The sequence below is a fragment of the Sycon ciliatum genome, chromosome 2, assembly GCF_964019385.1.
Source record: "Sycon ciliatum chromosome 2, ocSycCili1.1, whole genome shotgun sequence".
Classification (NCBI taxonomy): Eukaryota; Metazoa; Porifera; class Calcarea; order Leucosolenida; family Sycettidae; genus Sycon; species Sycon ciliatum.
Window position 1 is genome coordinate 49,992,424 of NC_088644.1, and position 24,383 is coordinate 50,016,806.

Below are 24,383 nucleotides of genomic sequence, written 5' to 3' on the forward strand. Positions count from 1 at the left end.
CCATGATTCATAATGTTGCTGGAGACACCACGCCTCACAGGGCTGCGGACTACACCACCAGTTTTGGCTAGTCTGTTAGTTCAGTAGTCGGCATCAAAAGCACCCATAATGCCAGTTTGCTGCAATTATGCCACTTTTATGCTCGGCAGTGCTAGTTTACTAAAACCAGCATATAATTCTACTGATAATGGTAGCATTAGCCGCCGATGCGTAGCAGTGAAACCTGTCGAACACGACCGCATAAGGGAACTTCAAAATGTGGTCTCTGTCACCAGGTGGTCGCCTTGTCCAGGGTCAATTGACTGGAAATAGCACCCATTGGTCCTGGTTGCAGTGCTCTTCTAGAACAGGTGGTCGCCTTGACAGGTTTTACTGCATTCCATTCTCATTAGACCTACGCATGCAGCCCACGCATCTCGTTAAGAAAGTAGCTATCGAGGGTAATATTGGTAAGCATGACTCTCTCATATTGATCTAGCATTACTGATTTTTCTCTACCCTCAGTTCTTTGTCTGAGTTATACTCTTTCCAATTTGGTACAACTATTCTGCTGTCTAGGAGCCTGGAAAGCACCTTTCCTTAGCATCCTTCAAAGCAACATCAACTTCAGGGCTGTGCCAGAACCTATTGCAGACTGGCAGAATGTGGCTTCAGAGTAGTTGAGTTGATTCATATCAAGTTTGAGCAGCATTGTCGAAAATATGACCATAATAATATATGTTTGCATTGTACTGAATGAAATGACAATGCAATGTACATGTAGTAAAGGTTGGCACATGATTCTGCACAACACAGCCAGCGAGAAAGTGAAAAGCGAGCATTCAAATTAGCATTATATGCTGATATATCAAGCAGCGCTCAAAGCATTATTAGTAATAATAATCAAGCATTAGGCGAAGATGCCCAAATAAGTGAGCCAGCAGATAGCTGAAATAGGGCATGACGCAAAACCACTTGGGGCCGTCAGGTTAATTTTCCTGGACCGAGCCAGCCGGGAAAAAACCCTCGCGCCGACGGACGCAGTAGAGAGGGAAAAAACCGGGTGTATATCCCCAATGGCGATTAGGCATGAAGTAGGCATGGCAAATGGTGAGCACACTGCGTAATGTGGAAATACACAACAGTTCTCTTAGTCTAAATCATCAGCTCCGCTTCCAGGAGTAGATCTTCGCTGTTGACTGTTTCGTCAAGGTCTGGCTTATTCAAGTCGACGTAGGTTACGTCACCAACAAATTCTCTCATCGCTTTCTCAAATGCATCGTCATCAAGCAGGTCGATGTCATCGAGCCTAGAACAGTCAAAAGAATAAGAAGTTATCTACAGCCGGTAAGACAATACGAAGGGACATTCATATACTGCTAGGGAATGTCTTGGATGTGATATACTCAAACCACAATGTTGTAACTGCAGTAGTAATAACTGCATCACTCATGTTTATAATTAAATCCCAAAAATGACGGAATATTGAAAGAAAAATTACGTCTAGCATGGGACTCGGGTAGACTGAAATTTTCACACCCATAGGAACTCAATCACCCTGGAGGATCAAAGTGCAGATGCAGCTTCTAAAGCGGTCGGAGATGAGTAGTTCAGAACTTCCATACAGTTGCCTATAAAATACGGAAAATTCAATCCACTGCATCCATGCAAATTCGATTCGCGCCATGAATCAAAAAATGTGCAGTGTGAAAACTCGCACACATTAACGCACGACATGTAAGGCACAGTGTGATGAGAACTAGCCCGTAACAAGCACTTACCAATCAAATTCAGACTTGGCATCGGACTTCATAGTAGTAGTATCAGCAGTGGAAGTAACTTCACTTCCTTCACTTTGGGACACCTTCGTAGTGGCTGGGCTTTCCTTCTTAGCTGAATAGTACAGATGAAGAAGCAAGCATTTATTATTAATTAATATATTTACAACGGATCAATCCAGATTATAGCATCCCATTAGCCATAGAATGCTGGAACATACATATCATACACGCAAGATCACCTACTACCAACCCCTACGTCAGGAATAATGCTAACTATTTGCAAAGCCCTTAAACTGTATTGTAGCACACTGCAGCGGTGTTGAAGCAAATGGTCTTTCCACACGACAAGGAAGCAGAACTCACTATCCACATGTAACGAGAGGTTTAGCAGATATCCCAAAGACCATACAGTAAATGCCCAGCCAGGCCAGACAAATAAACAACAAGAGAAAGGTATCGCTTAAGAAAAGGCACAGGAAAGGACAACAGATCGAAAGTAATGTCTTCAAAAACATTTATAATACCAGCATCAGCAATGCAACTTACCGGAAGAATGACTGCTGAGTCTTGTTATCTTAGCAGGTGGTGTCGCTGGAGTGGAACTCTTGGTAGGTGCAGTACTCAGTACTGGACTGCATACATTCTTGCTTGCTGAACTGGAAACTACTGATGGTGATTCCTTGCTGGTTGAATCGGCCGGTCTTCTTTGACAGGTGTCTTCTGCAGATACAGTGCTGTCACTAATGGTCGCGTGATGCTTGCGTTTCTCAGCAAGGATTTCATCTAAAGACTTGATGCGAAGACCAGCAGCGGTGGACGGTTGTGGAGACACTGGAACAGCAACAGGCTATGGAGCAGTCAGAAGAATGGAGACAGAAAGAGAGAGAGAAAGAGATAGAGAGAGAGAAAAAGAGAAACTTAAAACATCTGAGAGGCCTTGCATCGGCTGATTATTTAAGACCGTGCAACATGTAAACCAGCTGCAGGACATAATTATTACGAAGTACTTTAAAGCAGTGAATAAAGTTGTAATAGCTATGAAAAGTATGAATGCCGCAGACATCACCAGGCAACATGACATTTTGTTCAAGATTTGGTTTTGTGTGTTTCCAAAATCGATTTTCACGCTCCGCTCCACCTTGAACAAATTGTCATGTTGCCTGGTGATGTCTGCGGCATTCATACTTTCCATAGCTATTATTAAACCTTTATCTCCACGTAGATTATTAATAAAGTTGTAAGTTATTTATACACATAACTGGCGCAAAGAGCGGATGGCACCTTTGCGGAACAGCTCGACAACAAAAAAATGAAGAAAGCAAGCCATGCACAAATAGTGGTGCACATTTAAGCTTCACGTTCAAATTCGGTGCAAATTTTGGTCTTCTAATGTTGTGCACTGCAGTTGTCAGTAGCATTGGTGGTACTGCAATACTTACAGAGCTACAAACCACCGGCGAGAAGAAAAACAACTTGACATCATTTTGAGGTCCAATAAGCCCCCAAATCAGCCACACATCGAGATAAAGAGATGCACACACGTTTACCCAGGAACTCAAGAACGCAAAATAAAATATTGCAAAGTAACCGCCAGTGAGGTTGAAGTTCTGCAACTAAAGGATAACGGGTGAAACGGTGGGGATCCTCAAAGGACACCGCCAAAGTCGTCAACAAATAGAATGGCATATGAATCTGTCAACTGTCAGCACCAGGACAGCACCAGGACATACATATCCTTGCATGTGTCCTTCAGAAAGAAAGGATTAGAAAGTTGTGCTCTAGATTCACGTCTGCAAAAATGAAAAATTTCCTTTTCGTAAATGAAAGCAATGCCACTAAAACTTTTAAGAAGCAAGCATATTGGTGCATGCATGCGCTGACAGTTACAGACAGCCAGACAGACACAGACAGACACACATGACACACAGTTACACTCTGTCACACACACATACACACACACATACAAACACACGCACACACACACATACACACACAATCACACACACACACATATACACACACACACACACACGCACACACACGAACGCACACACAACTCATTGATTGATATACCAATGGATGTACATGGATACAGTACCTCAGGCCTGCGTCGTTTGGCTAACGGCTTTGTTTGGACTTCTTGCTGAACAGATGCTGTCCTTTTCTTGGGTAACAAAGGACCTGGACCACGCCTTGCAGTTTCAGATCTATGCTGTTGATTTAGCTGATCGCGAGCATGAACCCAATGGTATCGGCTCATTGCTCGAGTTGCTCTTCTCATATCCATTCTGGAGTCAGCGGCAGTTGAGTCGGTGGCAACCCCTTGTGTTCGGGCGTGTCGCAGTCTTTTTTGAGATTTGCCAATAGTCCGGATGGTGGGGCTGCGCTGTGCACTGCTATCATCAGGTATGGTTATCAGCAACTTGAAATCAGGTGAAAGCACCTGCGCTGGTCCACCTGAAGAGTAGATAGGACAGTAAGGGTTAGCATCAATTATGCCTTTGATGGATTGTCTTGATGCTTGGCAAGCAGTGTGGATACGCCACATCCAGCAACATTGCGCTCACCACGAGCAAGAGTACGCAAGTAACCGGTAATACGCAACTCCCGCAGCCCTTTCCGTACCAAGGACGTGTAACATGTTTGTTTGATTATCCTAATTTTTCAGGTGAAATGGGCCTTCTTGCTTCATACAACTTAAAGCAGTGTTGCAGCCATTTTGAGGTGCAGATTTCTATAGACTCAAAAAAAGCACCTCATACACACGCTATCATTGGTAAAAGGGCTAGGTACAGTCTTACAGCAAACAGCAAATTCTTACCTTCGACTGGATTTCCTTGGGGTGCGGTCGTAGTGGGTTGAACTTGGCCAGTTTGCAGAGGCGCATCAGGACGGGGCTTCAAATGCTTGAATGGGCAGAACGGCTTGGTACACCCCACTCGCTGAGACTCCCAGTAGCATGGCATGCTGCCACGGTCTTTCTGCAACACAGTCACCAAGACCACATCGAAAACAAAGAAACTCAGCATGCATCACCGTGCACTAGGCTTTCCTCAAATTAGCGCGTTTTTACAGCCTGGTCAGCTTTTCTCTCAGCTCGAAAATACATCACATTCGGCTGAAAAATCAGCTGATTGTTTGAATATTGAACGTCGTGTGAAACAACTTGTTTTGTAGTCAACTAGTCCATCACAATGCCATACAGGAGGAGAACTGTAGGAGTTTGGCTTTCGACTTGTACAATTCGTTTTCGCAAAGCTTCCCGTTTCTTTACGTATCTTCGATATTTATGACCCACCCAAGTTGGGTGGTGTGCTGCTTTGCTGCTTCGAATTGTAGTTAGACCTCTTTGTCAAATATCGTACTGGTCTCGTCATCGTCCAGTAACAATTGACATTCTTTGTTCCGTTGGGACTGTGGCTTTTGCTCGTTTTCGTTGCGCTTGCCTTCCCCTCTTTGGTCTTTTCATAACCTTGAACCTTCCAAGTTGGAAGGCTGTCGGTTAGCGCTACTGAAATGTGTTGAAGCTAGGTGTCAGGACGTCGAATGTCTCAGTACTCTTGTCAGTTTTGTGCCTAGATATTGCACTTTCTGACTGTATTATAGTATCCAGTTACAGTGATGAAGAGTTACTCTTAACTCGTATCCATAATGTCCTTTTCCTTTCTATTTTTATTTATCGCTCAACACCCGAGTTTCAAATAATAATAATAATAATAATAATTCAAAGGATCAGTTGGGGAAGTTAACTGCCTGAAAAGAGAAACAAATCGCGAGACCCACCAGGACTCCAACCCGGGACCTTGTTTGTCATTAGCCATGCTCTAACCACTGAGCTATGGGACCGGGCAGAACCTAGAAAGCCCTGGCAAGTTTTTCACTCCAAAGGCAGCTCACACCACGTGCCACACATACTGATCGCACTTGGATCTTTCTCCCTCTCCATGGCCCAGGGGACCAACCACGGTCAGTTTCTGGACCCTACCAGAAAAAAAGGCAAGAGAGTGTGCAGGCAAAGCAACCACACACGCTTGCTTTACTTACATGTATTCCCATGTGGCGACGTGCACAATTCGGAACAATACAGCTTCCTTTGGCCCAATCTTGACAGACGTCTTCCTTGCCAAGTGCAGGGGCACTGTGCCGGAATGGACAAGCGGGTCCCTTCTTGCAGCTCGAGTAGTAGAAGAAGTAGCAATCATTACCGACTTGAGCCATCTGTTGTTCAAACATTATTTGTTGAAAAGAAACACAACAAATTCAACGCCAACATTATAAAAAAGGGGCGCAAGATGGAACGGTCGATATAAGTTTTGTAGCCTCATGACTCCGGTTTGGGCAAAGATATTCCTTTCAGCGGTACCTGTATCCAGTCATGTTATTTGTTCGTTATATTATTTCCAATTTTATGGCTCACCACGACCATGCAAAATTCAATAAGTATCGACCTCCATTTTGAAAATATGGCGAAGCCCCCGAAACAGGAGTTTGTGCAGTCATAGCGGCTACGCACCCTAGTTCATGCTGATCGATGTACACGATGTACAGCTGAGTCCTAAATTACTGGTATTGTACGACTCCCTGGTCAGGTCTGCACAGCGAAAGGCTAGAGCCAACGCAAATCTTATTGTTTGATGCCGGCAAAGACACGCGGAGAAGACGTCCTTTCTGCAAGCCACCTTGGTCATTTTTCTCAACCCGCTGGTGCATGTCGACCAAGATATGTCCTTGAGGTACTGGTGAACTGGGTTCCTGGCATCAACAAGAATTCACCGCGCCTAGCTAACCAATGTTGTCGGTAGAACTCAGCGTTTCCTGATCACGGCTCGACACACTCTTTTCTGTTTGGCCTCGCAGCTTTCACCCTGCGAGTGTGCAGTTTCCTGGCCACAACTGAATTCCTTAGTCATGACCATGATGACAAGTGACTGGTATGATCTCTGATGGACCTAAGTCATTAGCTTGAGTCAACACGAAGGTAAACTGTTCACTTGGAACGCTAGCTGCTTTCTCAGTCCTTTCTTGTTGCACTAGCAGATATGCGTACGAGAGGACCCAAGCAGACAGTACTAGATATTGGGACAAGGGATAGGTGGTCTCCGGTCCGTGATGGACAATGAGAGCTCTGATACAGAGGGGCAAAGAGAGAGAAAGAGAGTAAAAGTGAGAGAGAGAGACAGAGAGACAGAGAGACAGAGACATAGCGACATAAGCAGAGACACAGAGAGTGACAGGGAGACCGAGAGCGAGACAGAGAGAGGGAGATACAAAGGGGGAGAGAGAGAGAGAGAGGGAAAAAAGAAAGAGATAACAAGAGAGAGAGAGAGTTAGAAAGAGCTAGAGAGAGAAAGAAAGAGAAAGAGTCAGAAAGAAAGGCGGAGAGGGAAATAGAGAGAGAGAGAGAATCGGAAGGAAGGGGGAGAGAGAGTATCGAAAAAGAGGAGAGAGAGAATGAGGGAGAGAGAGAGCGTGAGAGAGCGAGAGATAGAGAGAGAGAGAGAGAGTAGCAGAGAGAGAGAAAGACAGAGCGAGAGAAAGGGGGGGGGGGAGAAAGAGAGAGAGAGAGGATTAGAGAGAGAGAAACTCATAGGGAGAATAATAGTGAGAGAGGGAGTGTATAATAAAGAGTGAAAGGCTAAGGGGAACCGAGAGAAAGACAGAGCGGAAGGCAGAGAGAGAGAGAAAGAGGACAAGGGGTACAGATAGAGATATAGGACAAACAGCTTGAAAGAAGGAAGACAGACACACAGATACTTACAGTAAATTTCACAATTCGCGGCCGACTTCACACCGAGAATCGAATAATCCCAACTCTTCTGCAAGGACGATACTTAGCAAGGCGCTAGAGGGATCTACACAGAGAGAACCTGATTCTGATATCTTTTGGAAGACGCAAATTACTCAGGCAAGCAAATAATCAATCTCTGATGGGAAGCAAGGTGTTTGAGGGACGACGCTAGAAAAACAACCGGTGACAGACACTGATCCTGGAGAACTAGTTGGAGACTGTAGCAAAGCTAGGGTTTATATACATGTACCTACGCTACGTGACGTCACATTGCGGCTGGTGGTTGGCAGTACAGTCGTTGGCGTGTGGTATAACTGTAAGGGCGCTCCGCTATGACACTAGACTGGGGCTTCAATGTGAAGGACCCCACGATAGGTGGTCTGCCTTTGGGTCATCCTAGTTACGTGTAGAAGAGGTCGTAGGCGTATAATACTAAAAAAAAAGAGGAACATGTAAGCATTAGGTCTGCACTCAGATGTACAGCCAAGGTTAATTTAAAAATCAATAAAAAGGACCAAGGAACTACAAGTGCCTCAGTTGACTGGATGTGTGTATTTGCGTGGGTACTTTCGACCTAAAACTTACCTTTGTTAATTTTATTATTGTTATTATTATTATATCCCCTTGAGCGCGGATTACTTGTACTTGTACAAGTACTTGTGGATCATTCGTTGTAATGCGTGGTGCTCTGTGCCGTGTATAAGATAGCTCTATTTGAATCATTATTGAGCACTCTGATAATTTACAGAGCCGGTGCACTCTAATGATTAATTGATGTGGAAAGCCAACGTGATTTTTTGGCTTGCGCGGCTTGAGGAAGCCCTATAGGTAATCAGGGGTTATAGTTGTGTGGAAAAGCGTCGATTACATGTAGATGGGGGCGTCGCACGTGCTCCAAAATGCCAGCTTGAACAATCAGCAGTCAGCATTTCGTCTCATTTTTGCTCGAAGTAGGGGGTGTTTGAAGGCGTTATAGCAGCACTTCAGTAAGGTTCTACGAGGCTGGGACTTGGCCCAGGCACAGATGACAGGTGTTCCAAAAGATTTACCGAAACAAATTTTCATTACTCACACGGGTATGCCAGAGCATATGCGTAAACTTCGACATGTAGCTAAGCCATGCACCAATACAAGCTACAGTACTGGCAACTGAAATCCGACCACCTAGCGTCTCGTACGAATCGCTAACGCGGCTAGCATACCGATAGGGGGGTCGTATATCAGTTGTGTAGTACGGCGATGTTCCACTACAGCCAGAGTCCTCAACGCAATGAAGTGGTTGCAAAAGTGGGAGTGAGTGCATGTGCTAAAATAGACATAACCGCTACCGTAGTTCCGCGCATATAAGCCAGTTTGGGGATAAAATATCCAGTAAAACAAGTTCGTTTTTTAGCCCATGGGCCAATATTCGAATTTTGAAGGTTAACGAAAAAGTACAAGTCCATGCTCATAGTGGGTCTACCATACTCTACTGGTAAACTGCACTGACCTGCTGTACCTTGGTAGGAAGAGTCCACATTGTGAAAAAATCTTGTTGACACGCGAGTTGCATTTGTGTCTGTTTATAAGCCCATGGGCTTATAAACGGAGGTGGGCTTATATCCGGATATGCCCGTGGGTTTATACGCACGGAATTACGGTAAGCCTGAGACGTAAAATAGCCGCTATGTCGTAATGTGTACAAAATACATGTACCGCATGGGTTCTCTGTCATGAATATTACCCGCGCCCTCCACTCAGCTGAACTCTGGATCCGCCGCTGTCACCGGTGGCCTGGCCTTGTCCTGTGACCATGGTGGGCAGTGCAAGTCTGTAGTGTAGGCTGTAGTGTAGGCTGTAGTGTAGGCTGTAGTGTAGGCTGTACGGCTTTGCTTGCGAAACCAATGCGCTCTGCAGAGAGTGTTTGGTCAGCACTAATCGCGAGGAGCTGCTCACAGTCATCTGGATGACAGTGCTATGCTGTCGTCATTGTCCGCTCCAGTCCACGTAGTGCATTACCATGATTACTAATCGGTAGGAGCTGCTCAGTGCTCACATCTGGATGACAGTTCTATGCTGTCGTCATTGTCCGCTCCAGTCCACGTAAAGCAGTACTTTGCACCGCACTGCAATTTGCTGAGCTGCTGACTGCTGTATGTGGGACTCCGTTTATTCAGGTGCCTTGAAACTTATTCTCTTTGTCCTATTATTATTTTCTTTTCTATCATTTCCCCATTATGAGTTCCTAGCAGTGGAACCTCTCGTGCACTAGGCATAGACTTCACCACTTGGCTAAGAGTAAGAGACCTGAAGACTGATTGTGCGAGCCATTAGTTTGAATACACACACACATTAGCAATCCGTGCACATGCTACGAGATTGCCAGTGTATCGATCTTGCAAAAGGAGGCGCTCCTTGGCACAGTTGACATCATCAGGTCAATAACTCAGATGAAATAATAATTACACTCTAATAAGTTACATTGGTTTGCGAATGCCCATGGTTATGGTTGCTGCTATTAGTTGAAGCACCTATTTGCAGAAAATAATAATATTATGCTCGTAATATTAATCACTTGCCAATAACAAAAACAACAATAATACCATCAGCCCCCATTCACCGGTTTTGACGGTGCTTCACTGATGTTGAATGAGAAGAATTATAGTGCTGCCTTCAGTGCTATTGTGTCGCTGAAGGGCTCGATTTCAGATTTGATGACGGTTGCTTTTCAACGGATTTTGTTTTCTGATTTAGCTCTCTTGCTATTACTGTACCTGCCTGTGTTAAGTCTCATTCTCGCAGATTAGTTGTACAATAGATTGTACATGCATCATTGTAGATTTGCTGTTCACAGTATTTCTCTCTTTTTTCTTTCGTTTTTCTCAGTCTTCCTTATTACATTTTCTTCACATGCAACAGCAGTAATCCCCATGGTCTTAAATGACCCGGGATGCTACATAATAAAAACACAAAACCAATAAAGCCACCCCCATAATAATAATACAGTAATAATAATAATATAAGCACATCCGTGAGGCACTACTGGGTGGGTCTTATGACGTACTAGTACAAGTCATCCGCGCTCAAGTCAAGGGGTTAAAAATAATAGTAACAACAATAATAATAAAAATTCTAAGCACTCGCAGACTCCATTGCAGCCACTCACACATTACAGGGTACCTCACTTCAGACTCTCCAACTACGGTCTCTTCGCTGCATAAGTTCACTTCACTTCCAAAATAAATAAATAATACTAGATATATTTAATGGAATGCACCAAATTTTCGGGCATGGCCCATCTTCACGGTGAAAAACCATTCAACTTAAAAGCCAACAAAAACTGAACCGAGTATATATGCTGTGTGGTGCGGTAGTGCTGGAAATGTTTGTATGTGTGGAGGGTAGCAGCAATGGTGAAGTGTGTTGGTAGAAAGGGAAGGAGCGAAGGAGACCAGTGAAGAGCTGTGTCTGTAAGTGTGAATATGTATTAGTGCGGCGTGAAGGGAAAGCACGAGAAGTGTGGTTACCAGCAGCAATGGTGAAGTGTGTTGTTGTGTGTCTTGAGCAGCAGACACCCAGACATACGCTTCACAGTGGAACACACCCAGGAGAATTCCTCGCACACATTCAGCTACCTCGACTTGTCTATCTCTGTGGCGAGTGGTGTTGTGCAATGGGAGTTGTTCGGGTGGTAGCTAACCACGGCGAACTGAATAATAAGGAGAGAAACAAAGAGAGAATTCATGCAGCGAAAAAATCGTAGTTGGAGAGTCTGAAGTGAGGTACCCTGTTATTAATAATAAAAATAACGTTTGAGGTAGGTTTGAGGTCGCAAGTACCCACGCAAACACACACATCCAGTCAAATGAGGCACTTGTAGTTCCTTCGTCCTTTTTACTTATTATATTATCGTTGGCTGTCCATCTGAGTGTAGACCTAACAATTACATGTCCTTCGATTTTAAAGTGATACGCCGGTGACCTCTTCTACACGTAACAACTAGGATGACCCAAAGGCAGACCGCCTATCGTGGGGTCCTTCACATTGAAGCCCAAGTCTAGTGTCATCGCGGAGTGCCCTATACCACACGCTGACGAATCAGCAGGCAATCACCAGCCGCAATGCGACGTCACGTAGCGTAGGTACATGTATAAAAACCCTAGGTTTGCTTCAGTCTCCAGCCAGTTCTGCACGATAAGTTTCTGTCACCGGTTGGTTTTCTAGCATCTTCCTTCAAACACCTTGCTTCCCACCAGAGATTGATTATTTGCGTGCCTGACTGAGTCGCCGTCTCCCAACAGATATCAGAATCAGGTTCTCTCTGTGTAGATCCTTCTAGCGCCTCGCTAAGTATCGTCGTTGCAGAAGAGTTGGGATTATACGATTCTCGGTCTGAAGTCGGACGGGAATTGTGAATTTTACTGTAAGTATCTGTTTGTCTATCTTCCTTCTTTCAAGGTGTTTGTCCTATATCTTTATCTTTCCCCATTGTCCTCTTTCTCCCTCTCTGTCTTCCGCTCTGTGTTTCTCTCTGTTCCCCTCATCCTTTCACTCTTCTATTTTATTTTAATTTTTAATTTTATTTAATAATTTAGCCAGCGCAAGCGAAAAGGGACGTTATCCCGCGGCACTTGATTTTGAGAAAATCGCACTTGAAGTAAATCAGCTGATTTCCGGCTGTCACGTTCGGATGACTTGCAACTGTGCGTTTTTCGGTGATACGTGATTTCTTTGGAGCTAATTCACTCTGTGGATAGCAGAGCCAGCATCCCACAGCTCCTGTAGAAGAAAACACTGTCTTAATCGACCCACGTACCACGCATTGGCGATCAAATATCGATCGATGGACCGCGTGACCTCCGCTGCACGCGCAGCATGCCCGAGCGTAAAAGACAAGGGAGCTTGCTTTCAGCGCAGCTGCCTTGCTCCCTTCGCTTTTCCCTGAGTCCTTGGGTTGGCGTGACTACTCACCATGAGCTACCGTAAACGTTTCACCGTCAACGAAGTGCCCATAACTTTGCTATCCGTGGATGGATTTCTAATTGGTTTTTTCCATGTGATTTGTACATCTTCTGGCTACTAGAATCTGTTGATAACTCAAAAAATGCCCAAAGTTCGGGATAATGTCCCTTTTCGCTTGTTCTGGCATTATATTTATACACTTCCTCTCTCACTGTTGTATTATTCCCTATCTGAGTTTCTCTCTCACTGAGCCTCTCTCTCTCTCTCTCTCTCTCTCTCTCTCTTTCTCTCTCCCTCTCTTTCTCTTTATCTCTCTCTACTTCCCGCTCTGCCTTTCTCTGACTTATTCAATTTCTCTCTCTCTCTGTCTCTCGATCTAGCTCTCACTCTCTCTCTCACTCTCTCTCTCTCTCACCCCTCTTTCTTCCTTTCTTTCTGTCTTTCCTTCTCTGTCTCTGTCTTTCTGTCTCTCTCTCTCTGTCTCTCTCTCGCTCTCTCTTTCTCTCTCTCGCTCTCTCTCTCCCTCTCTCTCTCTCTCTCTCTCTCTCTCTCTCTCTCTCTCTCTCTCTCTCTCTCTCTCTCTCTCTCTCTCTCTCTCTCTCTCTCTCCCTCTAAATCTTTCTCTCTCTCTCTCTCTCTCTCTCTCTTTCTCTCTCTCTCTCCCGCTCTCTCTCTCCCTCTCTCTCTCTCTCTCTCTCTCTCTCTCTCTCTCTCTCTCTCTCTCTCTCTCTCTCTCTCTCTCTCTCTCTCTCTCTCTCTCTCTCTGTCTCTCTCTGTCTCTCTCTCTCTCTCTCTCTCTCTCTCTCTCTCTCTCTCTCTCTCTCTCTCTCTCTCTCTCTCTCTCTCTCTCTCTCTCTCTCTCTCTCTCTCTCTCTCTCTCTGTGTGTGTCTGTGTGTGTGTCTGTCTCTCTCTCTATCTATCTCTCTCTCTCTTTCTCTCTCACTCTCTTTCTCTCTTTGCCCCTCTGTATCAGAGTCTCACTGTCCATCCCGGACCGGAGACCACCTATCCCATGTCCCAGTATCTAATAGTGTCTTTTTGGGCCCTCTCGTACGCATATCTGCTAGTGCAACAAGAATGGACTGAGGAAGCAGCAAGCGTTCCAAGTGAACAGTTTACCTTCGTGTTGACTCAAGCTGATGACTCAGGTCCATCAGGGATCATACCAGTCACTTGTCATCATGGTCATGACTAAGGAATTCATTTGTGGCCAGGAAACTGCACACTCGCAGGGTGAAAAAAAGCTGCGAGGCCAAACAGAAAAGAGTGTGTCGAGCCGTGATCAGGAAACGCTGAGTTCTACCGTGTAGATGCCAGGAACCCAGTTCACCAATACCTCAAGGACATAATATTATCTAGGTTGACATTCACCAGCGGATTGAGAAAAATGACCAAAGTTGTCTTCGAGAAAGGACGTCTTCTCCGCGTGTTTTACCGGCATTGAACAACAAGATTTGCTTCGGCTCTGGCGCTTTGCTGTGCAGACTTTACCGGGGAGTCGTAAAAATAACTGTAATTTAGGACTCGACTGTACATCGCGTACATCGATCAGCATTAACTCGGGTGCGTAGCCGGTATGACTGCACAAGCTCTGGTTTCGGGGCCATCGCCATTTTTCAAAACTGTGGTCGACGCTTTTTGAATTTTGTATGGTAGTGGTGAGCCCTGAAATTGGAAATATTACCAACAAATAACACGACTGGACAGAGGATCATGATCTAAATTTTGAAAGGAATAACTTGCCCCAAACCGGAGTCATGAGGCTACAAAACCTACATCGCCAGTTCAACCTTTTTTTATAGTTAATTGGCGTTGAATCTGTTGTGTTTCTTTTCAACAAAATAATGTTTGAACAACAGAACAACAGATGGCTCAAGTTGGTAATGATTGCTGCTTCTTCTACTACTCGAGCTGCAAGAAGGGTCCCGCTTGTTCATTCCGACACAGTGCCCCTGCGCTTGGCAAGGAAGACGTCTGTCAAGATTGGGCCAAAGGAAGCTGTATTGTTCCGAATTGTGCACGTCGCCACATGGGAATACATGTAAGTAAAGTCAGCCTGTGTGGTTGCTTTGCCTGCACACTCTCTTGCCTTTTTTCTGGTAGGGTCCAGAAACTAACCGTGGTTGGTCCCCTGGGGAGGGAGAAAGACCCAAGTGCCATCAGTATGTGTGGCACGTGGTGTTAGCTGCCTTTGGAGTGAAAAACTTGTCAGAGCCTACTAGGTCCAGCCCGGTTCCATAGCTTAGTGGTTAGAGCATTGCTCACGACAAGCAAGTTCGCGGGTTCGAGTCTTGGTGGGTCTGGCGATTTTTTCCCTTATCAGGCAGTTCACTTCCCCAACTGAACCTTTTGATTATTATTAGTATTAATATTATTAAATGTCTCGGATACTGAGCCAATACTTAGAGTACATCTAATTAAAATAGAAGAAGTTACATGGGAACGGTTTACATGTACGACGCAACGATCCACGACTGTAACAAGTTTTAAATAAGCAGTCAGAAAGTGCTGTAACAGGACACAAAACTGATATGTTAATTGAGAGGTCGAAATCGCAAAGCCTTTCGCCGATTTTGGAGAGTTCCATAGAGAATCGCCGAGAATCTACCAAATCTTCCAATATCTCACCCATTTTGAAGCCAATATGCCAACACTTCATATAGCCTACATTGTATTTTCAACTAGAGCTGAAACAAGTATAGCAATTCCGGCTGAAACAATTATATCCATTACTCATTACGCGGTCGATAACTCCAATCAACAAATCGTTACGTTATAGGTTTTTTCGTTAGGGACTTTGAAAAGCCACGTTTGCGTGATTTTGAATAACGTGCCGCTGTGAGTACGCACTACGCAGTTGCCAGGGGCATAGTCCATATCCTGAAGGTCAATTCCCTTCAAAACTGCCATGTTTTGGATCTCCCCTTTCACCCCTGGAAATTTGTTCGTATTGTGAAGACATAGCTTGTGGAAACAAGAGTTTTTTTGTACAAAATTCTGACTCTTATTGCTAACGACTATAATCGATTAAGGTGGCAGACTGTGGCAGACTACCGAAAAATTCGCGAATTTTTTGGTAGTCTGCCACCATGCAGCAGGCGCCGTGCAGCAGGACTTTTGCCAGCACCCTCGTGACGTTGCAGATATGTGGCTTGATTATTGTAGTTGACGTTGATTTAGTGACTTTGGCAAGTTTGAGTCGTGTCAAGAAGTCAGGTAGGATTCAGTACTAGGCAGTAGTGGAACGTGAGTGGTAGTCTTTGCCGGTTTCTGAGGGTATCCAGGATTTGGTGTGCAGCGCCACTGGAAAACAGGTGGAGAACAAAAAGAAACGAGGAAAAGGACAAAACATAGGGGATGTAGGGACGACGTGCTGATGTGCTGGGAGCAACTCAACCGACCAGAGGTCTCGGCATCAGCGTTGCAACTAGGCATCGAAAAATGGGTGGGGGTTGCACAAGAACAACTGCAAAACAAACAGAAGCTAGAGAATACCACAAAAATAATAACTTGGTGCGAAATAATGAGAAGAAAATAATGACGCCCCAAAGCGCTAAATACGAAATTAAGAAAAAGAAAAATCATAAACCACAGTCATTGCGCTAAACTGCACCAAATAATAATTTAAATTATAACTAAACCGGGTGGAAAACCAAGAAATTATAACAAGCAAAACAAGCTACTAGTAAATAAAAAATTAATAATAAAAAGTTAACTAATAAAAGGTAAATGAAGCCCAATATCACCAGCATAGCCAAACCAAGGAACACGACCCGTGCCATAATCAAGAGTTCATCCGTAGAAGTCGGTAGCCATCAGCCAGTGTTGGTGCGTGAGGTACTTATGGACATCTTTTTTGAACGTATGGAGCCGCTTCAAGCTGAGTGGAGCCCTTACAATTTCGCTTGGCAAGCTGTCATACTGAGATGACAGAAAACGGGAAAGAGCTTGCTGTGGACGTCCCAGCACTGGATGTTGTATGAAAGGTACGACCTCGTAGCACGTGCTAAACCTAAAAATATTAATTAACTTAGCTCTGTGGGAGTCTGTGAGAGAACGCCCACTCGTTCCGTTGTGACAGATTCCAGGGCCACGTTGAGGGGCCCTATCCCACCCCCCATGGCTGCTTCTGGACTTGTTTTAGGTTTGGGACTCGCGCACGGACAGAATGGGCACGAAAATGTGAAAAAATTGTAAATGCATTTGTTTGGCTCCTGGGTGGCTCGCACACCGTGGCACTATGGCGGAAATTTGAGTTTTTCCGGCCTGGAAAGCCTGTCAGTGAGGCGCAAGAACTTGTAAATCATGGCCTGAGGGCCACCATAGTGGCAGTAGTGTGTGGTCAAAATTTCACTCAAATCCATTGAGAAACAAAAGTTACGGTCAATTGAATGCCATATGAAATTTATGGGTAGGCTGCCCCCTTAATCCATCATTAATCGGTGGCGCTACACCTTTCCGGCACCGTCCCACGCAAGCACACATATCTGAGCAATGGGTAAACAGATTCTTATAAAAATTTCAGCATTTACTTCTTGGATATACCCGTTGCAGAAACAGCAAACATAAAGCCAAAGATTCCATCTATCTACTGTTGGCATACATGTGACGGATCTGTTCGCAAAATCCGCCGAAAGGTTCGCCTGTAACCACAATATAGAAGACCATGCGTCCTATGCATAAAATGAGTGCCACTGCAGTGTCTCACGCACACACACATGGCAAGACATTGAACCAAAGAAAGGGGACATCAGCAAAACAAGCCAGCAAGTGCAGGAGATTGAAAAAAAAGAGCGATAAGCGCAAAAAATAACAAAAAGGTTTGACCTCTGCTATCATAATCATATGAAGAGCAGCACTCTGAAACTTCGGTTCGATGTCTAGCTAATGCTTCACAGATTTCAAAAATGTATACTTTGCTGGGTCTGCAGGCCACGATTATCTCAGTAGCCTGGTTAAGAGTTCTAGGAATAGCCAAAAAAGGGGAAAAATTGCAGTATAATGCCTGTATTTACAATCTGTGTCCACCACGCCAGCTATTTTTTATAAGGCCCCAGTCTCATAGGTGAGACCTTTGTCATCAACAGTTTGCTCCTCCACACCCTACCTCACTCTCCTTTGCCTCTGCCTTGCACTTTTCACTTCATCTGAGGATTTCCTGGCTGCATTCTTGGCTTGCTCACGGTCCAACTTCTCAAGCGCTGTCCGCGTGTAGTGACCAGCTGTCAGGCCCATCGCTTCAAGAATCTCCTCCAAGGCCTTGTTCTTCTCGTTGAAGCAAGCAGTGGCTATGGCAACAGCTGTCTGGACAGTCCTTCACAAGCAAAAGCCAGTCTTTGGACAAATCTGCCAAATGAGGCCATTGATGCACTCGTTCCGATTCTGAGTAGCGCCACGCAAGCATTTCTCGAGAAGTTGCCTCTCAGTCAGCCGCAAGTACACAGGCTGGTCCAGGGGGCAGAACTGATGCTGCGGCTTGTCATCTGTTGAACACACAATGCATAACCAATGCCCATATCGCGCGTGCCATGCCTTTCAGGTCATTGCTATGTCCACGTACGTTGGCAGTATACTGCTCCTTGCTGATCTCATGTTTGCTCAGCTTCCTCTGGAATATTGTGCACTGCTGGCAGTGCCGGGAGAGGACTTCATAGTCGATGACTTTGCCAGTATCCCACGAGATGGCAAAAAACGCTCCATGTAGGGAGGTAAAGCCGCTTCGCATCCACGTTCCGTCGTAAGTGACGGCAATATCCGGGGAAGACGCCAACTCCTTGGCATTCGCAGCTGCACACTCATGCTGCTGGTGGCAACAAATCTACCGGCCTTTGCTAGTACCTTGGTGTGCTTCTGGTATGCAGAGACATTCATGGGAGCAGGCGTATTCATGACAGTGCAGAATTTCACAAGGGATGCCCACGTCCTATCCATGTCATTGCAGTAGCCAGCTTTCTGTTCACATCCCAGCAGTGCCCACTCTTCTTGGACATAGCTTCACGGCTTTCAGCCTCGCAGCTGTCACAGGCCAGCGATAGAGTTGAAGCCAATCCTTCACGACGTACTTCACATAGTGTAAGGGTGCCATGGCACGCTGAGCAACAGGCACTATCAGCAGGTAAATTTTGTAAACATTCTAAATAAATAATTCGGCTCCCGGTCGTAAGGTAATCATCACGCTCATCTCCAGAGCTGTCGCTGTCACTGTCACTAGATGTCTCATTCTCACCAGAATTAAACTGTTGGACTTCGGCATCATCCCTATCTTCTGGCAACACAGAAGAGTCCTCTGCCACGACAATTTTCGTGATTTCACTCGACAATTAAATTAATTAGCGATTGATTTCCATGGAATTTGCGCTTCTTTGGACGACCAGGACGGCCTACGTATTGCCTCTTGCCCATAGTGATCAAGGAAGGTTCCACAAAACAGATGAAAGCCAACAAAGCAGCTAAACTGATAAAGAGCTACAGTTTGGAGATTGCTGAGATTGGAGATTGCTGGTATAAAAATATTTACCAATAATTTGAAGTACGACATGCGCACTGTGTATGGTGACATGCGCACTGGCACTGCTGATGCCGATGCTCTGCGTGGGGCGCAGCAAGGTAAAATCAGGGAGATTTTCAGCCTTTCCGCGAAGTTTCATCGCTAAAATGCCAGCGAAATCAAAGTTACATGCAAAACATGTGTAATGTAAATTCTACTGCGTTAAAATTTGAATTTTTTGAATTTACAATTACTATTTTTGGCAATAGCGGCCTTTGAAAGTCCATATCTTAAAAACTACTGAAGCAATTCACTTCAGGATGTGCGGTTGGGACCTACCCGGAGGATCTGGAAGCGAAAATGGGGTCAAAATTCGATTTTGACCCTCTGAAAGGAGCCAGAAAGGTGTAGCGCCACCTTTAAGCTAAACGGTAATAGAAAGGTGAAAATCCACAATCGTTCCAACCCTACCTGAGCCCAGTATATTCCAATTTTGCAGCCGATAATGAAACAATCAGCGGATTTTTCAGCCGAATCTGATGAATTTTGGTCATTTTTTGGGCCGAGCGAAAAGTCCTGCTGCACCTCTGCAAACTGGCCAAGTACAACCCACTACGACTGCACCCCAAGGAAATCCAGTCAAAGGTAAGCATTTTCGGTTTGCTGTAAGACTGTACTTAGCCCTCGTGCACAATAATAGCGTGTGTACGAGCGTGTGTACGAGGTACTTATTTATGTATATAGAAATCTGCACGGCAAAATGGCTGCTACACTGCTGTTAGTTGTATGAAGCAAGAAGGCCCATTTCACCTGAAATATTAGGAAAATCAAACAAACATGTTATACGTCCTTGGTACGGAAAGGGCTGCGGGAGTTGCGTTTTACCGGTTACTTGCGTACTCTTGCTCATGGAGAACGCAATGTTGCTGGATGCGGCGTATCTATACTGCTTGCCATGCATCAAGACAATCTATCATTGATGCTAACCCTTACTGTCCTATCTACTCTGCAGCTGGACCAGCGCAGGTGCTTCCACCTGATTTCAAGTTGCTGATAACCATACCTGGTGACAGCAGTGCACAGCGCAGCCCTACCATCCGGACTATTGGCAATTCTCAAGAAAGACTGCGACACGCCCCAACACAAGGGATTGCCACCGACTCAACTGCCGCTGACTCCAGAATGGATATGAGAAGAGCAACTCGAGCCAAAAGCCGATACCATTGTGTTCATGCTCGCGATCATCCAAATCAACAGCATAGATCTGGACCTGCAAGGCATGGTCCAATTCGTTTGTTACCAACGAAAAGGGCAGCATCTGTTCAGCAAAAAGACCAAACGAAGCCGTTAGCCAAACGACGCAGGCCTGAGGTACTATAAGAGTGAACATTCATTGGTATATCAATGAATGAGTTGTGTGTGCGTGTATGTGTATGTGTATGTGTGTGTGTGTCCCATATGGTGCAGTGGTATGTGCAGCGATTTCCAATCAATAGGTTGCGGGTTCGATTCCTGACGAATATGGTCACACACGTCTTTCTTCTCTTTCTTAGACTCTTCCTGATTTTTCTTTCATTCTCCTGGGTGGTTACCAACAGCCAGTGCATGCCGGAGGATGTGGTGTGATGTGTGTGCGGGAAAAAAATGAAGAAGACCAATAATATGGATTCACTGGCCAGAAAAAATCCCTTCAAATAGCTGTATGGTGTAGGCCAGGCTGAATAGTGACGGGCAATTCTTCCGCCTTGCAAGCTGTTGAATGGTGCAATCCCAGCACAAGTTGCTATGGCTTCTGCCGTAGCATCGCTATCATCCCCCCGGCGATGGGCGTCAAAGGTCAAAGGTGTGTGTGTGTGTGTATGTGTATGTGTGTATGTGTGTGTGTATGTGTGCGTGTATGTGTGTGTGACAGAGTGTAACTGTGTGTGATGTGTGTCTGTCTGTGTCTGTCTGGCTGTCTGTAACTGTCAGCGCATGCATGCACCAATATGCTTGCTTCTTATAGTGGCATTGCATTCATTTATGAAAAGGAAATATTTCATTTTTGCAGACATAAATCTAGAGCACAACTTGCTAATCCTTTCTTTCTGACGGACACATGCAAGGATATGTATGTCTTGGTGCTGAAAGTTAACAGATTCATATGTCATTCTTTTTGTTGACGACTTTGGCGGTGTCCTTTGAGGATCCCGGTCGTTTCACCATTAATCTTTTAGTTGCAGATCTTCAACCTCACTGGCGGTTACTTTGCAATATTTATTTTGCGTTCTTGAGTTACTGTGTAAACGTGTGTGCATCTCCTCTCTGTGTGTGGCTGATTTGGGTGCTTATTGAACCTTAAAATGACGTCAGGTGTTCTTTTTCTTCTTGCCGGTGGTACGTGGCTCTGTGCCTGTCCTGTTTATGTTGCTTTTCATTGCAGGTGGAAGTTAAGGAGGATACATTCAAAGTTCAGTCGCTGAATAAAATTGGTCATACAAATTGTTTCACCAAGAAGCCTCTGTCAATGCCATCTTCATTTGCTCAGAGGCAGACATCATCATCTGCTCAAAGGCAGACATCATCATCTGCTCAAAGCCAGACACTACCATCGTGCCCTCTTCAGTCCAGTGGGGTGTCCGTCAAGGAGCTAAGAGCCAAACGCTTTTCCAAGCAACAGCAGCTCCAGCAGCAGCGTCAGCAGGACACAGAACAAGAACAGAGAAGAGAACCCTGGGCTAAGGTGCACGCCAGCACCAAGCCACTGCCTTTAAAAGCAACCCAAAAGGTACTACTTGCTTACATGTATAATTAGTAACTGTTGCAGTACCACCAATGCTACTGACAACTCCAGTGCACAACACTACAAGACCAAACTTTGCACCAAACTTCAAAGTAAAGCTTGCATGTGCACCACTATTTATTTTGTGCATGGCTTGCTTTCTTCATTTTTTTGTTGTCGAGCTGTTCCGGAAAGGTGCCATCCGTTATTTGCGCCTGTTATGTGTCAAATAAAACCAACAACTGCATTCATTGCTTTAAGGTGCGTGGTCATAATGTCCTACGGATTATGGTTTACGTGTTGCACTGTCTTTTGAATTCATCAGCCAATGCCAGGCCTCTCAGCTGTTTTAGCTGTCTCTTTCTCTCTGTCTCTGTCTCTATCTCTCTCTCTCTTTCTCTCTCTCTCTCTTTCTCTCTCTCTCTGTCCCTATCTCTCTCTCTCTCTCTTTCTCTCGCTCTCTCACTATCTCCTTCTCTTTCTCTCTCTCTCTCTCTCTTTCTCTCTCTCTCTCTCTCTCTCTCTCTCTCTCTCTCTCTCTCGCTCTCTCTGTTGCCATTCTTCTGGCTGCTCCATAGCCTGGTGATGTTCCAGCGACCCCACCAACGTCGACCGCTGCTGGTCTTCACATCAAGTCTTTAGATGAAATCCGTGCTGAGAAACGCAAGCACCATGAGACCACTAGTGACAGCACTGTATCTGCAGCAGGCACCTGTCAAAGGAGACCGGCCGATAGTCAGACTTCCACTATTCAAAGGAGACCGGCCGATTCAACCAGCAAGGAATCCCCATCAGTAGTTGTCAGTTCAGCAAGCAAGAGTGTATGTAGTTCAGTACTGAGTACTGCACCTACCAAGAGTTCCACTCAAGCGGTAACACCTGCTAAGATAACAAGACTCAGCAGTCATTCTTCTGGTAAGTTGTATTGCTAATGCATGCTGGTATTAGAAATGTGCGTGAAGACGTTAATTTTGATCTGTTGTCCTTTCCTGTGCCTTTTCTTAAGTGATACCTTTCTCTGGTTGTTTATTTGTGTGGCCTGGCTTGGTATTTACTGTATGGTCTTTGGGATATGTGCTACACCTCTCGTTACATTCGGATAGTGAGTCCTGCTTCTTTCTCGTGTGGCAAGACCATTTGCTTCAACACGGCTGCAGTGTGCTACAATACAATTTAAGGGCTTTGCAAATAGTTAACGCTATTCCTGACGCAGGGGTTGGTAGTAGGTGATCTTGCGTGTATGATATGTATGTTCCAGCATTCTATGGCTAATGGGATGCTATAATCTGGCTTGATCCATTGTAAATATATTAAATAATTATAAATGCTTGCTTCTTCATCTGCACTATTCAGCTAAGAAGGAAAGCCCAGCCACTACGAAGGTGTCCCAAAGTGAAGGAAGTGAAGTTCCTTCCACTGCTGATACTACTACTATGAAGTCTGATGCCAAGTCTGAATTTGATTGGTAAGTGCTTGTTACGGGCTAATTCTCATCACACTGTGCCTTACATGCCATTCCTTAATGTGTCCGAGTTTTCACACTGCACATTTTTGGATTCATGGCGCGAATTGAATTTGCATGGATTCAGCGGATTGAATTTTCCGTATTTTATAGGCAACTGTATGGTGGGTCTGACTTACTCATCTCCGACCGCTTTAGAAGCTGCATCTGCACCTTGCTCCTTGAGGGTGATTCGGTTCCTATGGTTGTGAACATTTCAGTCTACCTGAGTCCCATGCTAGACGTAATTTTTCTTTTAATATTCCGTCATTTTTGGGATTTAATTATAAACATGAGTGGTTCAGTTATTACTACTGCAGTCACAACATGGTAGTTTGAGTATATCACATCCAAGACATTCCCATAGCAGTATCTGAATGTCCCTTCGTATTGTCTTACCGGCTGTAGATAACTTCTTATTCTTTTGACTGTTCTAGGCTCGATGACATCAACCTGCTGGATGACGATGCATTTGAGAAAGCGATGAAGGAATTTGTTGGTGACGTAACCTACGTCGACTTGAATAAGCCAGATCTTGACGAAACAGTCAACAGCGAAGATCTACTCCTGGAAGCGGAGCTGATGATTTAGACTAAGAGAAATTTTGTGTATTGTCAGAATGCACAGTGTGCTCCTCATTTGCCATGCCTACATCATGCCCAATCGCCTTTGGGGATATACACCCGGTTTTTTCCCTCTCTACTGCGTCCGTCGGCGCGAGGGTTTTTTCCTGGCTGGCTCGGTCCAGGAAAATTAACCTGGCGGCCCCAAGTTGTTTTGCATCATGCCCTATTTCAGCTATCCGCTGGCACACGTATTTGGGCATCTTCGGCTAATGCTTGATTATATTACTCATAATGCTTTGAGCGCTGCTCGTTATATCAGCATAATGTTATATCAGCATAATGCTAATTTGAATGCTCGCTTTTCACTTTCTCGCTGGCTGTGTTGGGCAGAATCATGTGCCAACCTTCACTACATGTATATTGCATTGTCATTTCATTCAGTACAATGCGCACATATAATTATGGTCATATTTTCGACAACGCTGCTCAAACTTGATATGAATCAACTCACCTACTCCGAAGCCACATTCTGCCAGTCTGCAATGGGTTCTGAGACAGCCCGGAAGTTGAAGTTGCTT

General features: G+C 45.0%; 3 protein-coding genes across 3 annotated transcripts in view; 2 read left to right on the forward strand and 1 right to left on the reverse strand.

Moving 5' to 3' along the window:
- Positions 1 to 708: 708 nt before the first annotated feature.
- Positions 709 to 7,714, reverse strand: LOC135810947 (uncharacterized). The gene is made up of 7 exons (XM_065324325.1): positions 7,519 to 7,714; positions 5,805 to 5,978; positions 4,582 to 4,741; positions 3,859 to 4,217; positions 2,307 to 2,607; positions 1,761 to 1,872; positions 709 to 1,288 (listed from the first exon to the last, which is right to left on the reverse strand). The coding sequence occupies exons 2-7, from the start codon at positions 5,976 to 5,978 to the stop codon at positions 1,135 to 1,137; spliced, it is 1,260 nt and encodes a 419-aa protein (XP_065180397.1). The 5' UTR covers positions 7,519 to 7,714; the 3' UTR covers positions 709 to 1,134.
- Positions 7,715 to 14,363: 6,649 nt separating this feature from the next.
- LOC135810351 (zinc finger CCCH domain-containing protein 11A-like) overlaps positions 14,364 to 24,383 on the forward strand; it is a 126,406-nt gene continuing 116,386 nt past the window's right edge. The window contains exon 1 of the mRNA XM_065323842.1: positions 14,364 to 14,531. Coding sequence (XP_065179914.1) covers positions 14,520 to 14,531 — 12 coding nt within the window. The 5' untranslated portion in view covers positions 14,364 to 14,519. The remainder of the gene's footprint in view (positions 14,532 to 24,383) is intronic.
- Positions 19,560 to 23,948, forward strand: LOC135810353 (sialidase-like). Its single transcript, XM_065323845.1, has 6 exons — positions 19,560 to 19,622; positions 19,990 to 20,348; positions 21,400 to 21,744; positions 22,317 to 22,653; positions 23,092 to 23,203; positions 23,677 to 23,948. Exons 2-6 carry the CDS (start codon positions 20,160 to 20,162, stop codon positions 23,828 to 23,830), a joined length of 1,137 nt encoding a protein of 378 aa, XP_065179917.1. The 5' UTR covers positions 19,560 to 19,622; positions 19,990 to 20,159; the 3' UTR covers positions 23,831 to 23,948.